This window comes from Pollicipes pollicipes, unplaced genomic scaffold, assembly GCF_011947565.3.
Source record: "Pollicipes pollicipes isolate AB1234 unplaced genomic scaffold, Ppol_2.1 Scaffold_4881;HRSCAF=5763_pilon_pilon_pilon, whole genome shotgun sequence".
Lineage (NCBI taxonomy): Eukaryota > Metazoa > Arthropoda > Thecostraca > Pollicipedomorpha > Pollicipedidae > Pollicipes > Pollicipes pollicipes.
The window spans coordinates 9177020-9197820 of record NW_023596576.1 but is presented as its reverse complement, the minus strand read 5'-3'; the positions used below and the strand labels follow the sequence as shown (position 1 = coordinate 9197820).

Below are 20801 nucleotides of genomic sequence, written 5' to 3'. Positions count from 1 at the left end.
AAAACAAATTTATTAATTTAATCAAATGCAATTCTGGAATCCGCAGCCGGTCGCGGAAATTCAGTGCATGCATATGCAGCAAGAACAAATATTTACTTCGGTGGACGTGTGTTGTTGCCGACCTGCGGCCTGTACAGTCGCTCTGTCCTGGCCAGACGAGCGCGAGGAGCCTGCTGGCCATGATAGCCTGGCGGGTGAAGCTCGCTGGCCTCGAGAACCGACCCGGCCTCGTCACGCTTAGGATGCGTGGAAGCGTGGCGCGTAGTGCCCTCGGCTTGTACCCTCCACCAGGCCACCCGCAGAGAACGGGTGGTTCAGCGGACAAACCGTGGTCACGTCGTGCACGGGTAACACGCTAAAGGTTCTCAGGTTCGGCAAGCTCAAAGCTCAAGAAGAAAGTATATGCATAGTTAGTTCCAGTGAGCAATGGAATCTGGGTCCAAACGGCGCATAATGCGTAACAAACTCGGACCCATCTACCGACCCGGATCTTCTAAAGGAATTGTTATCTTATCTTTCTGTCGAGAAAGCATTCATCGTCTGGACCAGGGGTACATTGCTGTCGTTTTTCGCGGTGCAATTTAGTGCCCCTAAAACTAAGCCACGTTGTCCGGATATTACTTGTCTGCTCTGTACGGAATCAATGCAGACTCTAAACGCATTGCATGTGATGCTGGTTCTGACCCCCACTCCGAGTACTGCAGCACAACTCTGCGTCGTCTCCGATTCCGACTCAAGGCGGACGTGGCCAAATTCACGCGTGATGCTGATGAATTTGTTCTGGCAACAACGGCTCAGAAATCCATTTGATAACACATTTGTCGGGTACCATTGAAGCCACCATGTTTTTTTACCCCAACGTAGATATACACACACACACACACACACACACACACCACACACACACACACACACAACACACACACACACACACACACACACACACACACACACACACACACACACACACACACACACACACACACACACACACACACACACACACACACCCACACACACACACACACACCACACACCACACACACACACACACACACACCACACACACACACACACACACACACACACAACACACACACACACACACACACACACACGCACACACACACACACACACACACACACACACATATTTGTTATATATATATATATATATATATATATATATCACAAATAAGATTTGACTGTCTGCATAATAGTTTGCATATTACTTTGCTCTCTGCGTGCCGCACAGCGCTCCGATCATTGGGAGGCTTGTGGTGCGCTCTGCGTTTGTGTATATAAGGTCGGGAGTGTGTGGTCCGAGATAAGCGGCTATCTCACCATCTGGGCGATGCATTGTGAAATGGACAACAATGGAAAGACGCAATATGCGCATCGCACGTTCCAAAGGTATAACAGGAATGCTACCACTCAAGGTCTGTGAAAGATCCCAAATCTCCAGACGAAAACTTCTAAAAAAACTTCTCCAGAAAAAAACAGACTAAAATTCGTAGTATAGCTCAGCAAATACCGAATGGGATGTAAGTTGGGATGGCTGGGATTGTTCCAACATTTGAATTGGCTTGCGAAGTGTGCTGTGACTACGCAAAGTGGCGAGGTTCAGAGAATAGCCAAACTGATGTGGATCGAAGCGATTACGTACAATACAACACAATGCAATATTCTGCTGCTCGTATTCCTGCTGGAGTCTATGCACCGGATATTTGACTAGCTTGTGCTCGCGACGAAGGTTCAAAGGAATCGATTTCACTGCAACCCAACACAAATCTGTTTGATTCAGCATCCGATCCGATTCCGCCCGAAGTCTAGCATAGGTCTGTTTGGAATGAGTGCGCCAGATGTCAGAACTATCCGCGTGTTAGATCAACCGCTGTTTATTTGCTGGTCCCTGCATGCAACCAAACTAGATCGTAGAATGACAAAAAACACGGAAGGGTACGAAAGGAGTCGGGCTACAAAACCGATCAGCTGAAGCAAATTGGGACGGAATAATGAAGATTTGGCGTCGTCGATTTGGGCGCACGTTCTCAGATGTTCGAAAGCATGCTGCTGCTGTAGTGTTAAATATGTACTGACGTTTGAACCACTGATACCCACATATCAGCAGCCCTCACGCCCACAGATATCAGTGGCCGATATCCACAGATATCAGTGGTCGAACACATTGTTCGGCCTAATGTTTCTAGCCTGACGAGACCAAACTGATTCTACCGACTTTGTCTCACTACCGAATCTAACTTCGAACTTGCTTTCCTCTACTGGCGCCTTGGAGGCCGCTCCTTTGAACAGAGCGGTGGCTGAAGCGCGCACCTCCATGCCATCTCACGCCGCCCATGGCCATGGGTGTGTCAGGCCGGGGCGGCCGCAAGGCGCTGTCCGCCGCAAGTCTGCTAACAGGCTTGCCTACGGCCAGCGACCACGCGGTGTCGTTGACACCCCCCGTACCCAGTGCCGTCTCGAGCTCAGGCGCCTCAATCCCCTCCCCCCATGGCAGCCCCCCTCCCGTCTGCCATCACTTCCCCGGTTTTTTCGACCACCCTCCGCCCATTGCGTGGAAAACTGAAGTTCGCATTGTGCTTTTACGAGCAGACGGACTGGTCGTTGGCTAGCGTTTAGAGTGTGGCTGGGTGGGTTCGCCTGCGTCGCTGCAATTGAACCCATGTGCACCCCTTGTTGCCAAGCGGCTGTCGCGGCCGCCGTCACGCTAGCAGCGGAGGGGGGGGAGGGGGTGCTGCAGACGGGGTAACGACCCCGCGGCGGGCCTGCGCGTCGGGCGTCACTCACGACGCAGGTCAAACAGGCAAAGGCTGCCCGAAGCCTGCCTTCGCCAGCCAAGCTCATCAGGAATGTGGCTCGTTTGAACTTCAACGCTACCTGCATGGGAAGCAGCTAAGTGGGTCCTAATCCAATCCGTGTCTGCCCTCGAGGCCTGATCCCATGGTTGCAGAGCCGCGGCGACGCCGACTATCAGACACACCAGTGTGTAGGGTCGGTGTACAGCAAGTGCCGGCAAACGGCTGACTGGCAACGCACCGTGTCGCCTGTGGCGCTTTCACCGACAATAACCGCCAACGACGCTGGCAAACATGGCCACGAGATAATCATAGATGAGTCTGTGAACGGTGGGGCATCTGGTTCATTTAAATCAATAAGGCTTGGAACTAGTCTACAGCAGGCAAAGAATTGCTCACAGCCAAGCATTATAGCCAGACAGCAACAGCCACATGCACGTGGCAAAGAGGGTCTGAGCGCCGCAGGGAGACTGGCTTCTCGCTGGGCACGATTAGCTCGCGCGGGTTCCATGGCAACACATGTCCAGTAAGCCAAACAATGTTTTCAAAAACTGCCGGATCCGAGTGATGCAATTACGGTTGTTAGTGCGGCGGCGTGGTGGATTGTCAACAGTCAGGAATGCATTGATTTTTAAGTAATTTGTAAGTAGCATGTCCGTTCGCAGGCGCCAGGCAGGTTTTTGCACCAGGCAGGTTATATATCCGTACATCGCTGGGTCCTGCTCTAGATTCCCAGCAACGGTGCACTGAACGAGGAACAGGGTAGGGCGCAAGGGTCCGCAATGATATGCAATCGTCCTCCATGGGCCGTAATCGTCCGCCATGAGCCGCAATCGGTCCGCCATGAGCCGTAATCGTCCGCCCACGAGCTGCAGTGGTCGGTTTTCGCTTCTCGGTCGTGGCTCGCATTGGGCAGTTGTGTACCGCTAGGTACACTCGCCTCTGCCTCTTGTCCGAAGCCGCGTTTTGACAAGCCTCAGTAATAAAGCGTGGAGTTTCTACCAGCATGGTTAAATGCCACTCTCCGTGCATATTGCAAACCAGTTTCCGTTAAACCCTTAGCAGTTTAGTGTCTGTGCCACTGGCATTGCTGCTTGACACCACCTGTCTGCGAACTAAAGATGAGTATCTGCGCTACTTGAAATCTAAATGCTATGCCCCATCTGCCTATACCGGATTTTTGCTCTTGTCCTGCCTGTAATCAAAAAAAAAAAATTCGCTGCTCACAGATTGCTTTCATCAACGGTGCCTTGAGGCGTGGAGGTGTAAGTAACAAAACATTTCGAGGGGACAGGAGAAAGGGAAAACAGTGGACATGCCATAGCACATAGATGCATTTACGTAAATGCTGGATCCTGGCTCCATTTTCTGTCGGCCCACGCAAGCTTACCAACCGATATTGCCACATCCACATTGGGACAAAAAAAAAATACGCCAAACTATCAATGTTCCCTGATGGCCCGATGGCGAGAAACTATGACGTTGACGATCTGACGGTCTCCCAAAAACCAGTTTAATCGTGTCAAGCCTCTCCCTGGACTGTTTGAACACACATGCATCTATCATAATTCGTTTGATGGATTTTTCAAGTCATCGCTGCGTTTTACTTCAGCCAGCTGGCTCTTCCTTCGTGAACGGCAGTCATCTGTCGTAGGCAGCTGATGCTGGGCTAACCAACCTTGTCGTCTGCCCTTCACAGGTTGGAAACAAGTATGAGCATCTGTACAAGATCCTCATCATCGGCGAGCTGGGCACCGGCAAGACGTCCATCATCAAAGCGCTATGTTCACCAGTTCTTCTCGGCTCACTACCGAGCCACCATCGGGGTCGACTTCGCGCTCAAGGTGCTCCACTGGGACTCCAACACCATCGTGCGGCTGCAGCTGTGGGACATTGCCGGTAGGTGGAGCCGCCCCTGGGCCGGCGCTGGAGACCTCGCGACACGGGTGGAAACAGCGCATCTGATAAGACCGCCTTTCACATCTCTGGTCAAGTTTTGAAATATCCATTTTGTGTATGTTGGTCGAGGTAGTCAAGTCACGTTGCTGTTGATCTCTGCTACTGTGCACACTTCCTTCCACTACTGCCTATGAATACTTCTAATGCATTTAAGTTTTTTCGATCCAGCCATAAGCTGATCAGTACCGAAGCCGATTTTCACGGCATCTGAAATGAAGCTCACCTCTGGCACCCAGTGGTTTGGTTGTAAGCCTGGCTCCCTCTCTGTTGTGCCGCAGGTCAGGAGCGGTTCGATTTGTTGTGCTTCAGGGCAGGGAAGGTTTGGTGTGCTGTGCTCCAGGACAGGAGAGGTTCGATGTGTTGTGCTCCAGATCGGGAGTGTTTCGATGTGTTGTGCTTCAGGACAAGGGAGGTTTGGTGTGCCGTGCTCCAGGCCAGGAAAGCTTCGGTGTGTTGTGCTCCAAGTCAGAAGAGGTTCGGCGTACTGTGCTCCAGGTCAGGAGTGGTTCGGTGTGTTGTGCTCCAGGTCAGGAGAGGTTTGGCTCAATGACGCGTGTGTACTACAAGGAAGCGGTGGCGGCCTTCATCGTGTTTGACGTCACGCGGTCCGTGACCTTCGACGCCGTCATGAAGTGGAAGAACGACCTCGACGAGAAGGTTCAGCTGCCCAACGGTGACCCCGTGCCCTGCGTGCTGCTGGGAAACAAGGTCAGTCCTCGCGCAGGTTCAGCTGCCCAACGGCGACCCTGTGCCCTGCGTGCTGCTGGGAAACAAGGTCAGTCCTCGCGAAGGTACAGCTGCCCAACGGCGACCCTGTGCCCTGCGTGCTGCTGGGAAACAAGGTCAGTCCTCGCGAAGGTACAGCTGCCCAACGGTGACCCTGTGCCCTGTGTGCTGCTGGGAAACAAGGTCAGTCCTCGCATGAAATCGGAAAGTGTGCTGCAGTTGTGACACGCCGTTGCGGTTGCGTCAAATAACCGAGTCAAGTAGTAACAAAGATACTGGAAACGTTCCGGTATTGGGAAGGCGTCAAATGAGAGCCACGTATGTATTCCAGTGAAGAACAGAAAAGCCTCCAAGGTCAAATTTCGAGGTCATGTTTAACGTCCAAGAATGAGGTAGTGCCGTGCCGCCGCTGTGTGGTTTCCATGCCTTCAAATGTGATATCATCTGAATGTTAAAATTCAGTCATCATATCCTGCCTGGGCTCCAAAAAGCACCAGAGTTAAAGTCAAATCTGAGGTCAACTTAAGGGTCACATGACGAGGTAGCGCCGCACGGGCGCTGTATGTGACCGATCTGCACAAAAGAGGCCGTCATTAGAATTTCCGTTATCAATTCCAGCCCGGGTTTCCAAAACACTAGATTGAAAGTGAAAACTCAATGTCAAATAACGGGGGTAGCGCCACACTACCGCTGCATGGGATCAATTTGTAACAACCAGGCGTCATTACAAAGCCCGTTTTTGGTACCAGCATGGATAATGGGAACTCCAAGCTGGAATGGAGGCCTTGAAAATTTGCGTTCTGGCTTGTTTTCTTCCACAATCGACCTTGAAGTTCGACATTTTTTATCTCAGACTGTAAAAGACAATGGGTTTTCCAGTGACGTCTGATTAGCACAGATTGGTCCCATACAGCGACAGCGCGGCGCTGCTCCGTCCTTTTACCTTCAATTTGATCTTAGATTTTGACTTTGACCCTGGTGTGTTTAGGCGCCCAGGCCGGGATCAACAACGGGCTTTGTAATGACACCTCAGTTGTACGCGGGGGTCCCATACAAAGGTTTGCGCCCTACCTTGGCCTTTTATGTTTACTTTGACCTTGGATTTTGACTCTGATGTACTTGACAGTCCAGGCTGGAACTGATGATTGGCTTTCACATGCCATCATATTTAAAACACGAAAACCCTACGGCGGCGATGCGGCACTGCTATGTCCGTGGACATACAATATAGCCCTGAAAATAGGTCGTGGCATTTTTTTGTCGTCCTTAGATGAAATATATACGTGGCATTCATTTCATCCTTTTTATCCGGAAGCTTCCAAGTATCATCGTCACTGCTTGGCTCGGGTATTTGACCTCTGGAGGTTAATCTTATTGTGCTAGAGCAAAACGGATTGCATTTTCGTCATCATTGGGTCGTATTCGACCTTAAAGCTGATTTTTAAACGGAATCACGTACTCCACGCTAAATTCGAATATGAATAGGTCGCTACATTAACGGGCGTTGCGTCTAATTATTATCTGTTTTATTTTGCATATTTATATGAAAACAAAAGTTTGGTTTGCGATCGCTGTATGAGACCCTCACAACTTGTCTAGCATGGTGCCACGTCCTCTCAGCTCCGCAGTCTGCCTGCCGGTGTAACTTGACCTCGCCTGGCCTGACCTGGGCTACCTGCCCTCCGGCCAGTGTGACCTTCCGAAGGAGGGGCTGGCGGCCAGCCCTGACAAGGTCGCCGAGTGGGCACAGCAGCACGGCTTCGCCGGCTGGTTTCAGACCTCAGCCAAGGAGAACAACGGCATCGAGGAGGCAGCCCGCTTTCTCGTCAGCAAGGTAACACACGGCCACCGCCCTGCTGCAGGTCAGGGTGGACGTGATGAGGCGGCCCCAGGGCTTCCAAACGAGGTCACGGCACAGAAAATGGCTGGAGTCGACGAGCCGAAACAGCTAACATTGCCAAGTGGTGCTGTGCGGAGGTCGCTCTTGGAATAAGCGAGCGTACTTTATTGATGCTTTAAACTGCATCCAGGAATCATCAGAAGTCACAAAACGAGAAGGTGTGCATAGTTAAGTGAGTCCAGCTTGCCAGTGATGGCAGTTATTGGAGACAAAATCAGCAGGGTACGGAGCGTTGGTATCATCCGTATGTGGCCAGAGTGTCGGGTGATGTTTCGTGATATGCTGAGGAGCTTCTTGTTTTAACCCTCTTGTTTTAACCATCATCTTCTCGTTTTAACCCTCCGTTCCCATCCCATTTGCTAGTGTTCATCAGCATCATCGCTCAGCACCCGCCCCCTCCGCGACGCCTCGCGGTTCTCTGACAGCGCACGCGCCCCCAGATTCTGGCGCACGAGAAGAGCGGCAACCTGGGCGGGGGAGGGGGACGACCCTGACGTGATGGCCGTGCAGGACGGCGCCAGCTCCAACGGGAGCTGCAGCTGCTAGGGCCGACCTCAGCCGCTAGGGCCGCCCTAGCCTCGCCGGCGTCGGCGGTAACGCGGCGCCAGACCTCGTGGCCAGCCAGCGGGCTCAGCGCCGCTGTACGCAGGGTGGCGGCACTGTCGCTCGCTCAACACTGGCAGACACCAGCTGCCAGCAGGTGGCGCCAAGGTCGACCACAGATGGGACCACCCGCAGCTGCAGGTGGCAACGATTTCGCGGATGGCATCCGCAGGTGTCACCGTCAAGTGCGGAGCCGGCTGCAGTGACGGCGCTGTCGGCGGTGCCTGTGTTCACTGTCTGTTGCGTAGCTGCCCACTCACCTCTCATGGGCCTGTTGCCAGTGGGCGGACGCCGCTGGTGCGCCTGCCCTGACGGCAGCCAAACCAACTGCGTCTGTACGGGTGCCAGAGAGCTACAGGTGCTGGCCTGTGCGGGGAGAGTTCGGAAGGGGGAAAAGGAGCACCTCATGAGCTCCGAGCCAAACGCCGCAAGGTCCGTGTTCAGTGTGCTTGACATTAGGAGTAAGCACACACTGGCACCTTTTACGCGCTCACAGATCTGTGCGACTATCAAGCATTGCTATTCTTGGGTTTTGGGAGTGATGGACGTGAATTTGAAATGCATGGCTTTCATGAGTGTTCGTCATTGATGCCATTTCGGTGCATTCTTTTATGGTATGAATGCTGAAAATAGAATGATTATCTGGGCCCAACGCTGGATTGGCAGAAGTTGCAAACAGGCTGAGTTTGAATGCACATGCATCACAGACGGTTAACTTAGGTAATGCCATGAACCCAGGGATATCAAATAAAACACACGACAACTTTGAGGTCTAGGTGCTCCAAGGTGTTGACTGCACCACCGTGAATCGAAGCACCGCCAGTGAAGTCAATCGTACAAGATCGCGGCAACGCTCGGCTCCCTCGGCTGGTGAACATGGCACGTTCAAGATCCAGGTCATTAGACTTCAAAGGTGATCAGATGACCGTACATCACCTTATGCTGCACAACAAGAGGTTCTAACGTCTAACCGTGCTTCGATTCTTGTCTGGCGACCCCGGGTGCTTCTATGACCACTACCGTCGCTGCCATCCCTTAAAAGTATGCTCGTCATCGTGCTCTACAGCAGGTTCACGGTAGCATTTATAGACGACTGAAGCTCATTGTTTCGAAGGTGTAAACTCAGAGTCACACATGACGTGTCATGCATGAACTACTTCATGTGAAGTTCATGTCATCTGCTTCGGTTATATGTGAGGTGCTTCAGGTGCTGTTTGCTTTGCAAGAAAGTGCAGAAGCATAAATTGGAGCTTAATCTGTCGAAACGGTAGAAGCAGATGATATTAACATGTATACTGTGTGCTGTTCGTTGTTATTAATTCTAGCATCAATTCGTTCACATATTCACAACGCATTTTGCCGTTCTCCGTCACCTTCCGTCCCTTTTGAGTCCTTCGACCGATCTGCATTAGCCGTGATAGCCCAAAACGGGCGTCTTTGGTTTTGGTGAGCAGAATTTTCTTGAGCTGATGGTAAGCCTGCATTCCATCGCGCAGTTTGACTCGGCTGAGATCTGAGCAGACCGCATACCAGACGAAGTTTTCCAGCGTCATTCTACTCATAGTCGATTTCCAGGGCTCACATGGGTCGGGTAACGTCATCACGGCCATCATCATTAATTGCGTGTCGTCTTTAGTCGACGTCCTTTCCAATCATGAGTCAGTAGAGTGTCCAAAACAAATGCAACTCATTAATCACGTCAGATATTCCGTGCCTGCGATCGTTTCTATTCCCGTTTTGTCAGGCCCAAATCTTTCACTATTGTTGGTTGCTATTTAGTTGTTATTGCGAAGTGATTGTTGAGTGGCCTGGTTATGACGCTGACGTGTTTTAATGACCAGAAACACCGCTGTATTCGGATGCACTTTCGCCAGGAAACGTTCCGCATTAGTGTTCTCAGTTCCTCAAAAATAAGCAGGGTCTTTTAAGCACAGCGATAATTCTGATAACTATCTCTACATGGCACGCGATGACGCCTGTCACAGTAATCCAAGGCTGGGGAACATCTCTTCCTTACCAGCTGTGTGGAGGGCTAGAATGCCGCGGGTCTGTCATCACAAGCCCGACAGTGGGCCGGCGGGATGATCCACTCCGCCCCACTCGGCCCGCCCCGGCCCCCAGTACTGCCGACAGCTGCCGCTAGTATCGCCGGGGCTGCGGCTCTGTTCCGGTGCGGTGACGCGGGGAACGGCGTCCCCTCTTCCCTGGGACCCCCTCTGTGTCCCAGCGCGACGGGTCGTTCTCGTACCGCAGGCTGAACGGCGGTCAGTGGCTGATATCGCATGACTTGCGTCCACATATCACACAGCTTTTTAAAAAGAAACCTTGGAGGAAGCACATACTTTGAACCTTATAAATTCTTTACACGCATCGCACGGCTGTAGCTAATATTGGATTGATGAGTATGGGGAGTCCCGTTTAGTAAGGAACTACTTGCAGCATGACTGTCAGCATCCAAAACGCTATCAAACACATGGTCCCATAAACTGCGATGAAGCGGAGAGGGAGGGGGGAGGGATTGGAGGAAGAGGCAGCGGTCCCGACTGCAGCAAAACCAAACATATGTCTCCAGCTATGGATACATTTTAAAAAGGATGATAATATTACATACAAAACCTATTTAAAAAGCGCTACTCCTCCAAGTCTGATTTTGGGTTTTTTTCGGCACTTAATGACTAGTCGTATATGTAAATAACGGCGGCTCAGCCAGGTTCAGTCGGGTCGGACCATCTCGACTCAGTGGGCTCTTGGCAGCGGGTCAGGAGTATGCCGCCTTCAGCGTGTTCTCTGCGCGAGCCTTTAAGCTGTACGATCTCCGGAATCGCTGCAACAAATAAAGTGGGCATTGTCAGTTTACGTAGCCATTTTGGCGTCACCTATGCAAGATTAAAAGTCGTTTGTTGCGGTTGAGCAATTAAGCGATTGAGCGAGGACCCGATGAGTGAACCCAGGGCCACGCCATACATCACCGGAGCACAGGCACCCCTATGCACATGATGGGAGCGCTCGCTTAGCTGGTGCTGGAACCAGTGCGCTTCAGCGGTATACCGCCCGAACTTCTGCACGAGTCGGCGAAGCAGGACGCTGTGAAAGGCTTAGCTGCCCAGCTGTTTCCAGATGGGTGACTGGCCACGTGTGTGAACTGTTGACAATGAGCCTGACAGCGTTCAATAGTGCCGACTCCGTGGAGTGCCCGTGCTGGGAGCCATGCTGCTGCTCACTGATTACGTTACGGCTCGGCGGATACGCTATCAGCAGATTGCCAACGACGCGATCGGACACTTTGGCTACCGCCGTCAGAGTAGATATGGGACTAGTTGTTTTGGTCGGATTTAGAACCTGACTTGTGAAGTAGTGAAACCTGGGCTCCCTTCCAGGCGTTAGCAATAGGGCATATTCGACATGATGAAACGAAATACAAGATGTAAAATTAGCACAGGAATCGAATAGCGTGTTCAGAATGGTATGGTTAGCCCAATCACCTCTCCCCATGGCTCTTTTTGTACATAGAATCGCTATATTCCTTTCAGAGGACTGGAAAATTGTTGGATGTAGGGATGCTTTTATGGTGGCTGCCGATTTCACCTACCTATATCTGCCTTGGCCCTTGGGGGCACTGAAACATTTCGCCATTCACCCCTGTCCCATTTACCCAAGCTCATCCATCTTCGGAGCGGGGATCGCGCTCTGCAATTTGCGAGGCATGTGAACGCATGAGTGGTGTTTTGTGTAGTTTCGCTCAACTTAAGGTTGATCGCAAGGTGTATGTCAATTACACACGCGCGATCAATGCATTAGAAGCCCAGTTGAGACGCAAGGACACCAAAGCATAATAAACAGTGAAATGAAAATGAAGCCGAACATAATAAGGGCTGTAAGGAAGTTGTGCATAAGTTGCCCCGTAACGGATTGCTGAAAGCGTGGGTCCTTCCATGCGGTGCGACGCGAGTTGTGATAGCATTTGGAAAAAGAACGATAACCGAGCATGGCGGAGATCACCCTTCACTGTGTTCTGACGCGAAAGGAAGTGTTCGTGGTTCTCCGGTGCACGGCCGCGCACACGTAACACGGAACGCACACGTCCACGCATGGCACTACGCAACTGACCGTCGTCTGTGAGCCTCGAGCAGGATGGATGTGTAGGTGTGACCTTGACCAGAGGCGTGTGTCTTTCGATGATCATCAACCACGCTGACGGGCACTCCGACCGTCTGTCGCTGGTGGCGTTGATCTGCCATGATTATTTCGGGCCTGTGCGGCCTCTCACCGTCAAGGCGCGACTGGGCGACAGCTGGATAAAAATGGATAGTGGTGGATGTGGAAAGTGGTCCATGCAGCTGATCGGGACCGCCGTGCATTGGTCGTGACGTCGCCTGCCACGGGGACCATGAATGGCCGATGGCAGACCGCGGCCTGGTCCGGTCTGTGCTGAGGTCGGAATCCACGCCATCCTTAGCCTGGTCTGTTTCGCTATCATGTCTTTGAGGAGATGTAAGCAGCATCGTACTCCCAGCTTGTCAGAACACATAACACAGGGATGAATGTCTCCAAAAACAAAAGCATTCGCTCACAGACAGCGGGAATACACCAGCTGGCCCTGGAGGTCCTCCGTGGGGGCCCTCCACGGGGCCCTCCGTGGGGCCCTCCGTGGGGCCCTCCGTGGGTCGCCCGCAGAGGCGGCCGGCCGGTACGCAGCGCCAACTATCGTCGACCGCCGGCCTCTCAGGCTGACCTTTACGCTCTAAAACGACGAGCGCCACTTGATTGCACATCGAACTATTCAACATGCCAGCGGGGCGTCACTTTATGTGCTTCCTGCGGGGGGGGGGGGGGCTGAGCCTGCTAGCGCTGCCTGACCCCCCTCCCTTTCCAATGCTCCTCTGAACCCTCTCAATGCATATGAGCAAGCGATGCATGCTAGGCCAGAGAAATACAATAAAGGATCTTAAACATTGGCACACTAGGCACTTAGACACATCACTACCGTTAATTTTGTACTAAATAATACCCTGCATGCATGTAATGCCTTTGTTATGTAATTTGCTTCATATGTTAGGTCAGTCTGGAAATGCTAGACACGTTTGTCGCAGGATAACACTTAGAATGGAATAAAGAACAAACGACGGCAGTAGACCGCAGTTTTAAAAGCATGAAGTGACCATCAAAAGGTAGCCTATGTTTCCCTCAGCAATGGCAAGTGCATTTGTCGCATATCCGTGGCTGTGGTGCTATTTAACTTGAACTAAATAACAAGACAAATTTGAATAAGCATTCGTCAGTAATTCTATACCTCGCACGTTGTAACGACAAAAAGGGCTCCAGATGGGCCCCTGACGGTGAACGACGTGCAACACGTGAGCCTGCTGCAAATTATTGATCGTCCAGTTGACTGCCCACGGCTGATGATGGCTTTGAGCTTTTAATGGTTTGCTGGCCAGTCATGGTGCTTAAAGTTACCCCACAGCATGAATTCCATAGGTTGGGTGAGTGAGGAGCCACACTACGGTGGTCTTTAAGAGAATGTTCCACAATTAAGGATATTGAGGCAGGCAACAGCATGATGAAATACGCTCACTTGTAACCTTTGGAATGCTTCAAATGCAAAAGACTTTTCTAGACAACGCAATTTTAGCAATATAAGCTTCTGACGTCATCGTTTGATTGCGTCATAAAACGTTTGAATGACTTCGGAGTCGCCTCCAGATGCCCGTGTCAGACCCGCCTCTGTAGCGGACGGGCTGACTCACTTGTAGTACCTCAATCTGCCGGGAGATGACGTGTGTTTTTGTATGCGTTTGTGAAATCCTAATATATTAATAATAGCGTCACGAAATATGATCACCCCATTGGCCATGCGGTGCTCAAAGCCGGTTTTTTTCACACTAAGCAGGTTCAGGTGGTGTGACTGCCGCATCTCAGACCACACGCTCACGATTGTACAGTATCGCAGAGCATAACATCACAGACTTTCCAGTGATCAGAACGCTGTGGAGAAGGCAGAGATCAAACTGAGAAATGAACACATGTCCGGACAGCCAGTCTTATTGATTAACCACATCCGATATGTGACGATATTTTTGTTGACCTGCGATGACCCTGGCAGCAAAGTTAAAGATTTCCTTCAGTTTTGAGATGTTTGAATGGTTTGCACTACCAAACGCTTGGTCACAATACCGTACATTAGACAAAACCAGGGCATTATGACCTGATCCTAGGTAATGATTTGGATAAAGTGCGTGCTTAGCATTTAGAACGCCTATGAAGATGCCGATGCGTTTATTTACCACCTGATCTATGTGACAGCTGTATGACAGAGATGGGTCTAACGTGAGTCCGAGAGTTCGCACAGTTTCTGAACACTGTATGCCCTGAGCCATCAACATTATGGAAGGTCGCACTCGGCTTTGATTGTTTTTGGTATTTCAAGCCATGCCCTGTTTACACGATCGGTTTGATTCACGCATGCGTGACAAGCGCACATAATCTCAGGCTATAAGCTGCCCATCTGCCTGCGCCGCGCTTCTGCTGAATACGTCTTACCTTTCCACAGCTATCGCCACTGAGAACAGGATGTGCTTTCCTTTTCATCTCCCGCCTGGTTACGGTGAGCATTCCTTTTCATCTCCCGCCTCGTCACGGTGAGCATTCCTTTTTCGGAGAAGGGAGCCCGAGGAATCTTGGTTGCGCGTCTTAATGCTCAGCATTCGACTCGAATTGCTGTCATATTTGCAGCCGATTAGCGATGGCTTATCAGTTGCATATTTCATGCATCATTTAACACGCATGGCACATGATTTAACCTGGGTATGTTTTACATTGCGACGACGGATACGCATATGAAATTCCATACACACTATGCAGACACCATATTTCAGTTACAGCGCATAGCAACCTTGTGGCCGAAATACTATCTACAGCCAACGTAGTCTCCCTGTTGCAACACCATTCTCGGCAGCCTGGCTTTGCCTTTATCAGAATTTTGGCTTTTGCCTGCTTCTCTGATAAAGATGCAAAACACCACCTCATGAGTCCGCATAACTTAAACTTAACACCCGTTTTGTGCAACTTTTGTTATCACTTATTTGCATCTCACAGGTACGCCAATGAAACCGTAATTTGGGGATGATGCCATATATTCGCGATCTCAAAATCATTATACGTTAATACGCGTGGGCTGCATCAAAGTCGGTTCGATTTATAAATGTGACAAGTACGCTTCATGAAAAACGTCTTGCAAAGCTGAAGTTTTTACCCGCTGCTGCATTCCTCTTGAATATGCCTGAAAACATATTTTTCGTGAATGCATATCACGTTGAGGAAATACAATTTTGTTCGAGATTATATCATAGTTAGGGAGCTCCCGCGCTCTCAGGGGAGGGAGATGGAATACACCCCACGGCCCGAAGAGGTTTAAATATCATGTTGATAAGGAGAAGGACTGGAGCTGAGAATAATCCCGAAGTTGATCTTTGCATTCTGGGGTCGTGCCCATCCTATCCACATTTTCCAACATTTGCATTTCCAGGAAACTAATGCTGTCAATGGACCCATGGTGTTTTTTCGTTGCTATAACCCCTGGAATTCGCTTATGTTTTATTAATTGCTACTTCAGCCCAACAAAGATGGACCACCGCATAACGACTGCATATGACATGATGACATGGATTGGTAACATCGTTGATAAGTTTTTGAATGAATTAATCAGATAGAACTATGATATTATCGGCACGAGCCAATAAAAAAGGCATTTTGGCATAAGTCAATGCTGAAGGGAGTGTCCCAACTTTGGAGCATATTTTAAAAGCATGCTGTTACGAAATCTCTGGACCAGTCGCATCTGATAAAAATACTGGGTAAGGCAAATGCAGTACCGTCAATACATCCTAAGGATATCAATTTTAATTATTTTCGAGTCCAAATTACGCTGTCAAAGCTTTATAACCACACTACACTTCTTCCTTCCGGCTGCAACCTCCATCGTTATGACAACCCCGTGACACCTTTACTGGTGCAAATAAAAAACCGTTTGTGATTGGCTCAGCGGGCGACGAGAGCCAGTCACGGAGAAACGCATTGCTTGAAGCTTGAGCCAGTGCGCCACCTTGGACCGTATAATATTCCCATTCCCAGAGCCAAAGTGCACCTCAAAAAGAGCCGCCGTGGTAAAAGCCGTAGGGGAGAAATCAAAGCCATAGTGCGTGGCTTCGTTGAATAGCGTAGGATAAAAGCTTCCTGTTTGCTTACCTTTCTCTCTAAACAGGGTGTTTCAAGCTTTCGCACCATGTAGTACATAGTTTGACAAATTAGTGTGCTGCAAAAATTGCCGAGCACACACTTTGGAAAAGCCAGGCAAATAGAATGCATTACTTTCGTAGTGGTGAGCATGGACTCCAATATAATTTCTCCCGCGGGAGCGCCTACTTCAAGTCGAAATTCTTTACTCGTCAGAAGGATTTTGAGAAGCTGGTATTCCTGATCAAATCGCTCACGTCTGAGCTTAAAAAGCGCAAGGTGCACAACGGTGGCATGCTTCCTTGAAAAGCATTGCATAGCTAAGGAGCACGCCGAAGCAGACCTATTCTGTGCATCATTTGGTGTGGAATGACGTAAGAAGGATAAGGCACGAGAAGCGCGACACAAAGCACTGAGACCAAGGGCTGTGAGCGGTGCAGGAGCATCCGGTTTTTCGCGGAAGATATTCCGGAAAAACATGCCATGTTGAGCGAACATGGCCTTGATTGAGCTCACGTTGAACTAAGATGGAAGACTGCCATAATCCGTCATCGTGTGAGGGCTGCCCGACTGGACTGGCAGCCACCTTAACAAATGTGTTCAAAGCCCTCGTTTAAAGTTGGTTAGTGGTGTTCCCGCCCAGAAGTATGACCGCACTCCAGTACTGATCAGACGAGGGCGTTGTAGGCGTGTATTACTGCTATTTTCAGTCCAGGCGATTACTTTTTCTCTGATGAGGCAGAAAAGTGAAGAAAAACTCAAAAAATTGCGCCTAGCTAAAGTTCTCCGAAGCAAAAGACCGATCAAAACCATTCGAGGTCAGTCTCCTTTCTTGCCCCTCAATAAGTGCGCACAAGAAATCAGTTATCGCCATCATGATTAAAGGACTCGAAACCAGTGCCCAAATAAAACAAGTATCCACTACTGTACGCTCGGCCCCCACATATAGCCCTTGTGAAGACGACACCTTGACAAAATTGTAGCATCATAACCAGAAAGCCCCTGGGAAAAAGACCGTTACTAGACGAATCGTGACAATATGCCAATAGTTTTATGCTGCCCTTCGACAAGATTTGCTGTATCTTTTGAAGGGCTGCGCTGCTGCGGGTGAGGCTTCGTTGAGCTGATTTCCAAGAAGCGTCACTGTTGCATCATCCAGGGGCCTTACTCCCGAGAGTCAGGTGGCCGGTGCTGTCTCTGTCGCTGACTGTATACGGTAGCTGTCGGCCGCGCGCCGACCCAGGCCCGCGCCGACCGCGCCCGGCGCCGACGTGGCCCAGCCGCGGCGCGCCGACCCACGCCCGGCGGCCGACGCAGCTCAGCCAGCGGCGTGCCGGCCCGCGCCCGGGGCCGACGCAGCTCAGCGAGCGGCGCGCTGGCCGGACGTGGCGTCACCGGTCGGGAGCGCCACGCGCGGAAGCGGGGATCGCCGGCTGGGAGGCCCGACGCTGACGAGCTTGAGGCCGTGATCTCCCAGTCAGCGGAGGCATGCATGATGACACTCATGCGGCTCAGCGCCCGCCAGCAATGGCAGCACACGCACGGAAGCCGCCCGAGAGCGTGCTGTGGGATTCAGAATGCGGCGTGACTGTGTAGAAACCGGTGTTTTTCTGTCGGCATTAGAAGCGATGACGGAAAGGATGAGCTCCAAATATGCGGCTGAGCGAAATCCCGCTCTCTGGGAATTCATGATAAGACAGAAATGCGTGCGGACTTTCCAAAGCTGCTCTGAAAGTTTCGAAAGTCTCGTGCGATTTAGACGTATTTGACAGAGTTCCCAACATTTTATATCGATTTTTGTAATACTACAACATAACATGCATTAATGCGGTCATGTAAAATGCAATGGTCCATATTTCTGTAACACAAGAGTTCGACATCCGTTCGTCTCCACTACAGCGAAATGTTCTTGTGAATCAATATTCAATTCATGTTCACAGACGTGGGAATTGAGAGGCAAACATGCAGCAGAACATTTCTGGAGAATCCTTCAGTCTTACGCCACAACGAAGCGTTAGATGAAAGCATACATCTCTGAGATACTTTATAAAGCAACACAATAACTGAAGGAACAAATTCCATCGACCTAGTGTCAGGTATAAAGGTCCGACCAAGGTCAAAACCAGCCTATGTTATGTCTCTTGAGGTTGCTGTATTGGGTATCTCCCAGTGCTCATCTCGAATTAATTGATAGCAGGAATCGCATTTTACGTCTTCGGTGGACTTCTTGAAGGACAGAATAGGTCCCTGACCTGAAATGATCCAGGTCAATATTGTTTTTAGGAACATTCTGCCTAGCGTAATCTTTGCCGTTTATTCAAATGCAAAACTCAAAGTAGCCTTGTATGATTTGGAGCACCATGACCTTTAAATTTTGGCGACCAGCCTAGAGTGCTATCTTGTTCGACCTTTTTTGACCCAGAGGCCATGACCTAGAAACCTCAAACTTTGACCTAAGCGGGTCACGTACAGGCCAATACAGCCTGTAATTCGGGTGTCTCTGGCTTTCTTAGGTTCCTGAGATCTCAAGGAGGGGTCAAATTGACCTCCCACCCGAGAGAAGGGTATCTAATCGGCCATCCGGGCGCATCTTAGAGGTTAGAGGTCGCATCCATGTTCTCATGATTTTTGGCGGGATTTTCATGATGTTACTATGGCGTCATAAATGTCTGTGTTAGCCTTAAATGGCTTCCCCAAAATAGTCTGCACATCTTCGCTGGGTGTGTAACTAAGAAACTTTTTTAATTAAAAAATATTATTTTTTATATATTTTGTAGTCCTTGGATTTAGCTCACATGCCCCCCCCCCCCCCCGTATAAGACAGTGCTGCTTTATTCAAGTTACGACCATTGCACGAATTGCGAGCTACGAGCGAAATTTTTGGTCTGAATTTGTGCGTCGTGACACATTTTCCAACTGAATTATGTCATACCATCAGCAATTGTGATCAACGACATAATCACAACTAGCGATGCTCAACAACGCTGAATTGTGTTCAACGACTCATACTGAACAATCTCAACGATCAATCGCTGAATGAGGTTGAGGCTTAAAGCAAACTGTTTCAATTTCATGCATAAAAAATGCGATGTGAGTACACGGTGAGGATGGGTTTGTTGTAACTGCAATGTAAAAGTTAATGTTATATCAATAGGACCACAGGCTGCATGCTTATTATGGAATTTGTGCTTGCACCGTCTATGACGCGCGTACACTTTCGTTGAATGTACGCATGCCATATTATGTCAACTAGTCTAATTTCATGTGGGCTAGCTCTTCATAAAAAGTAGCCTAAAAAATAGATTTGATTTGAATGTTTAAGATTGCACGTTTTTAGCACGCGACTGGTTGGCCGGCTGGATACCCTTCGCTCGGGTGGGGGCCAATTTGACTCCGCTGAGACCTCAGGAATTGAGAGAGCTAGAGACACCAAATTCACAGGGTGTGTTGACCTGTACGTGATCTCACTTAGGTCAAACTTTGAGGTTCCCAGGGCATGGCCTTCGGGTCACATAAGGCTCACGTCAAACTCCTAGGTTGGTCCCCAAAGTACTCTCAGAACCTAAATACCTGTTCTAGGCAAAAAGTCACATGCTCAATTAAGGTCAGCGACATTTTTTTTACCTTTCGCAGGTCATGGTGGCCAAAAACCTCATAAAAGACTGCCTTCAGTTTTGTATTTGAACTAAGCGGCAAAAATTCTGCTCAGCAGCATGTTCTTAAAACAAGATGTTGACCAGTATCACTTTAGGCCAGTGACTTACCTTTTGACCTTTATGAAGTCCATGGAAGATGCACAGTGCGACTCCTGTTATTAATAATTTTTTAAAAAGCAACAGAAACTTCCTCATACAGCAAACCCTACAGTAATAAAACAGGCCGGTTTTGACCTTGGTCCGACCTTTGCACCTGACCCTAGGTCAATGGAATGTGTTTGTTCTATTATTTTGTTGCCTGAGAAAGCATCTCAGAGTTGTATGGCTTCGTCTGATACTCCATTGTTGCATCGGGCTGAGCGATTCCCTGGAAATTGACTTCGCTGGATCCATGGCCCAACGTTGGCCTGCCGTAGGTCAGGTAACTTACAAAGGTATATCAAAAATTTTATCACAAACAATCCCTCTTTTCAACTGCCTACAGTTATGCAAAACTTTGGCGCGGCTGCACCACGCCGTTCGAAGGCCATGCTGGAAAGACCTTCGGGGGTCAAATTGACCTCCACCCGAGCGCGTGTCATATGGTATCATTATCTACTGCATGCGGCGATGCCCGAATCTTTTAATTCACCCAAAACAGCAGGAAGTACGCAGCTACACACCTATTTTAAAACATATTGGCCACATGATTCCAGACTGAAGCTCAAACTTCCTCGTACAATTGTCCCGGAAGCGTAACGCTATCAAAAAACAATATCACTGCTACAATTAACGGTGCCATCCATTTCTTTGAGTTTAACTTAACATCACTACGTGTATGTCAAGGGTGATAACTTTTCACACAAACAGTTAAGTGGAAAGACAGTTTACAGACATTGCCTTTCTACGAGCCCGTTGGACGCAATGCAT

General features: G+C 49.8%; 2 protein-coding genes across 2 annotated transcripts in view; one reads left to right on the top strand and one right to left on the bottom strand.

Moving 5' to 3' along the window:
* Nucleotides 1–2340, bottom strand: part of LOC119099771 (ras-related protein Rab-32-like) — an 11276-nt gene extending 8936 nt beyond the window's left edge. Inside the window, exon 1 of the mRNA XM_037222832.1 lies at nt 2335–2340. Coding sequence (XP_037078727.1) covers nt 2335–2340 — 6 coding nt within the window. The remainder of the gene's footprint in view (nt 1–2334) is intronic.
* Nucleotides 2341–4594: 2254 nt separating this feature from the next.
* LOC119101681 (ras-related protein Rab-32) lies at nt 4595–8651 on the top strand (the record flags this gene model as incomplete). Its single annotated transcript, XM_037225095.1, is given in 4 exon segments — nt 4595–4715; nt 5302–5483; nt 7192–7335; nt 7842–8651. Coding segments are annotated over 4 exon segments (501 nt in total), but the record flags the coding sequence as incomplete, so codon positions are not given.
* Nucleotides 8652–20801: the final 12150 nt, after the last annotated feature.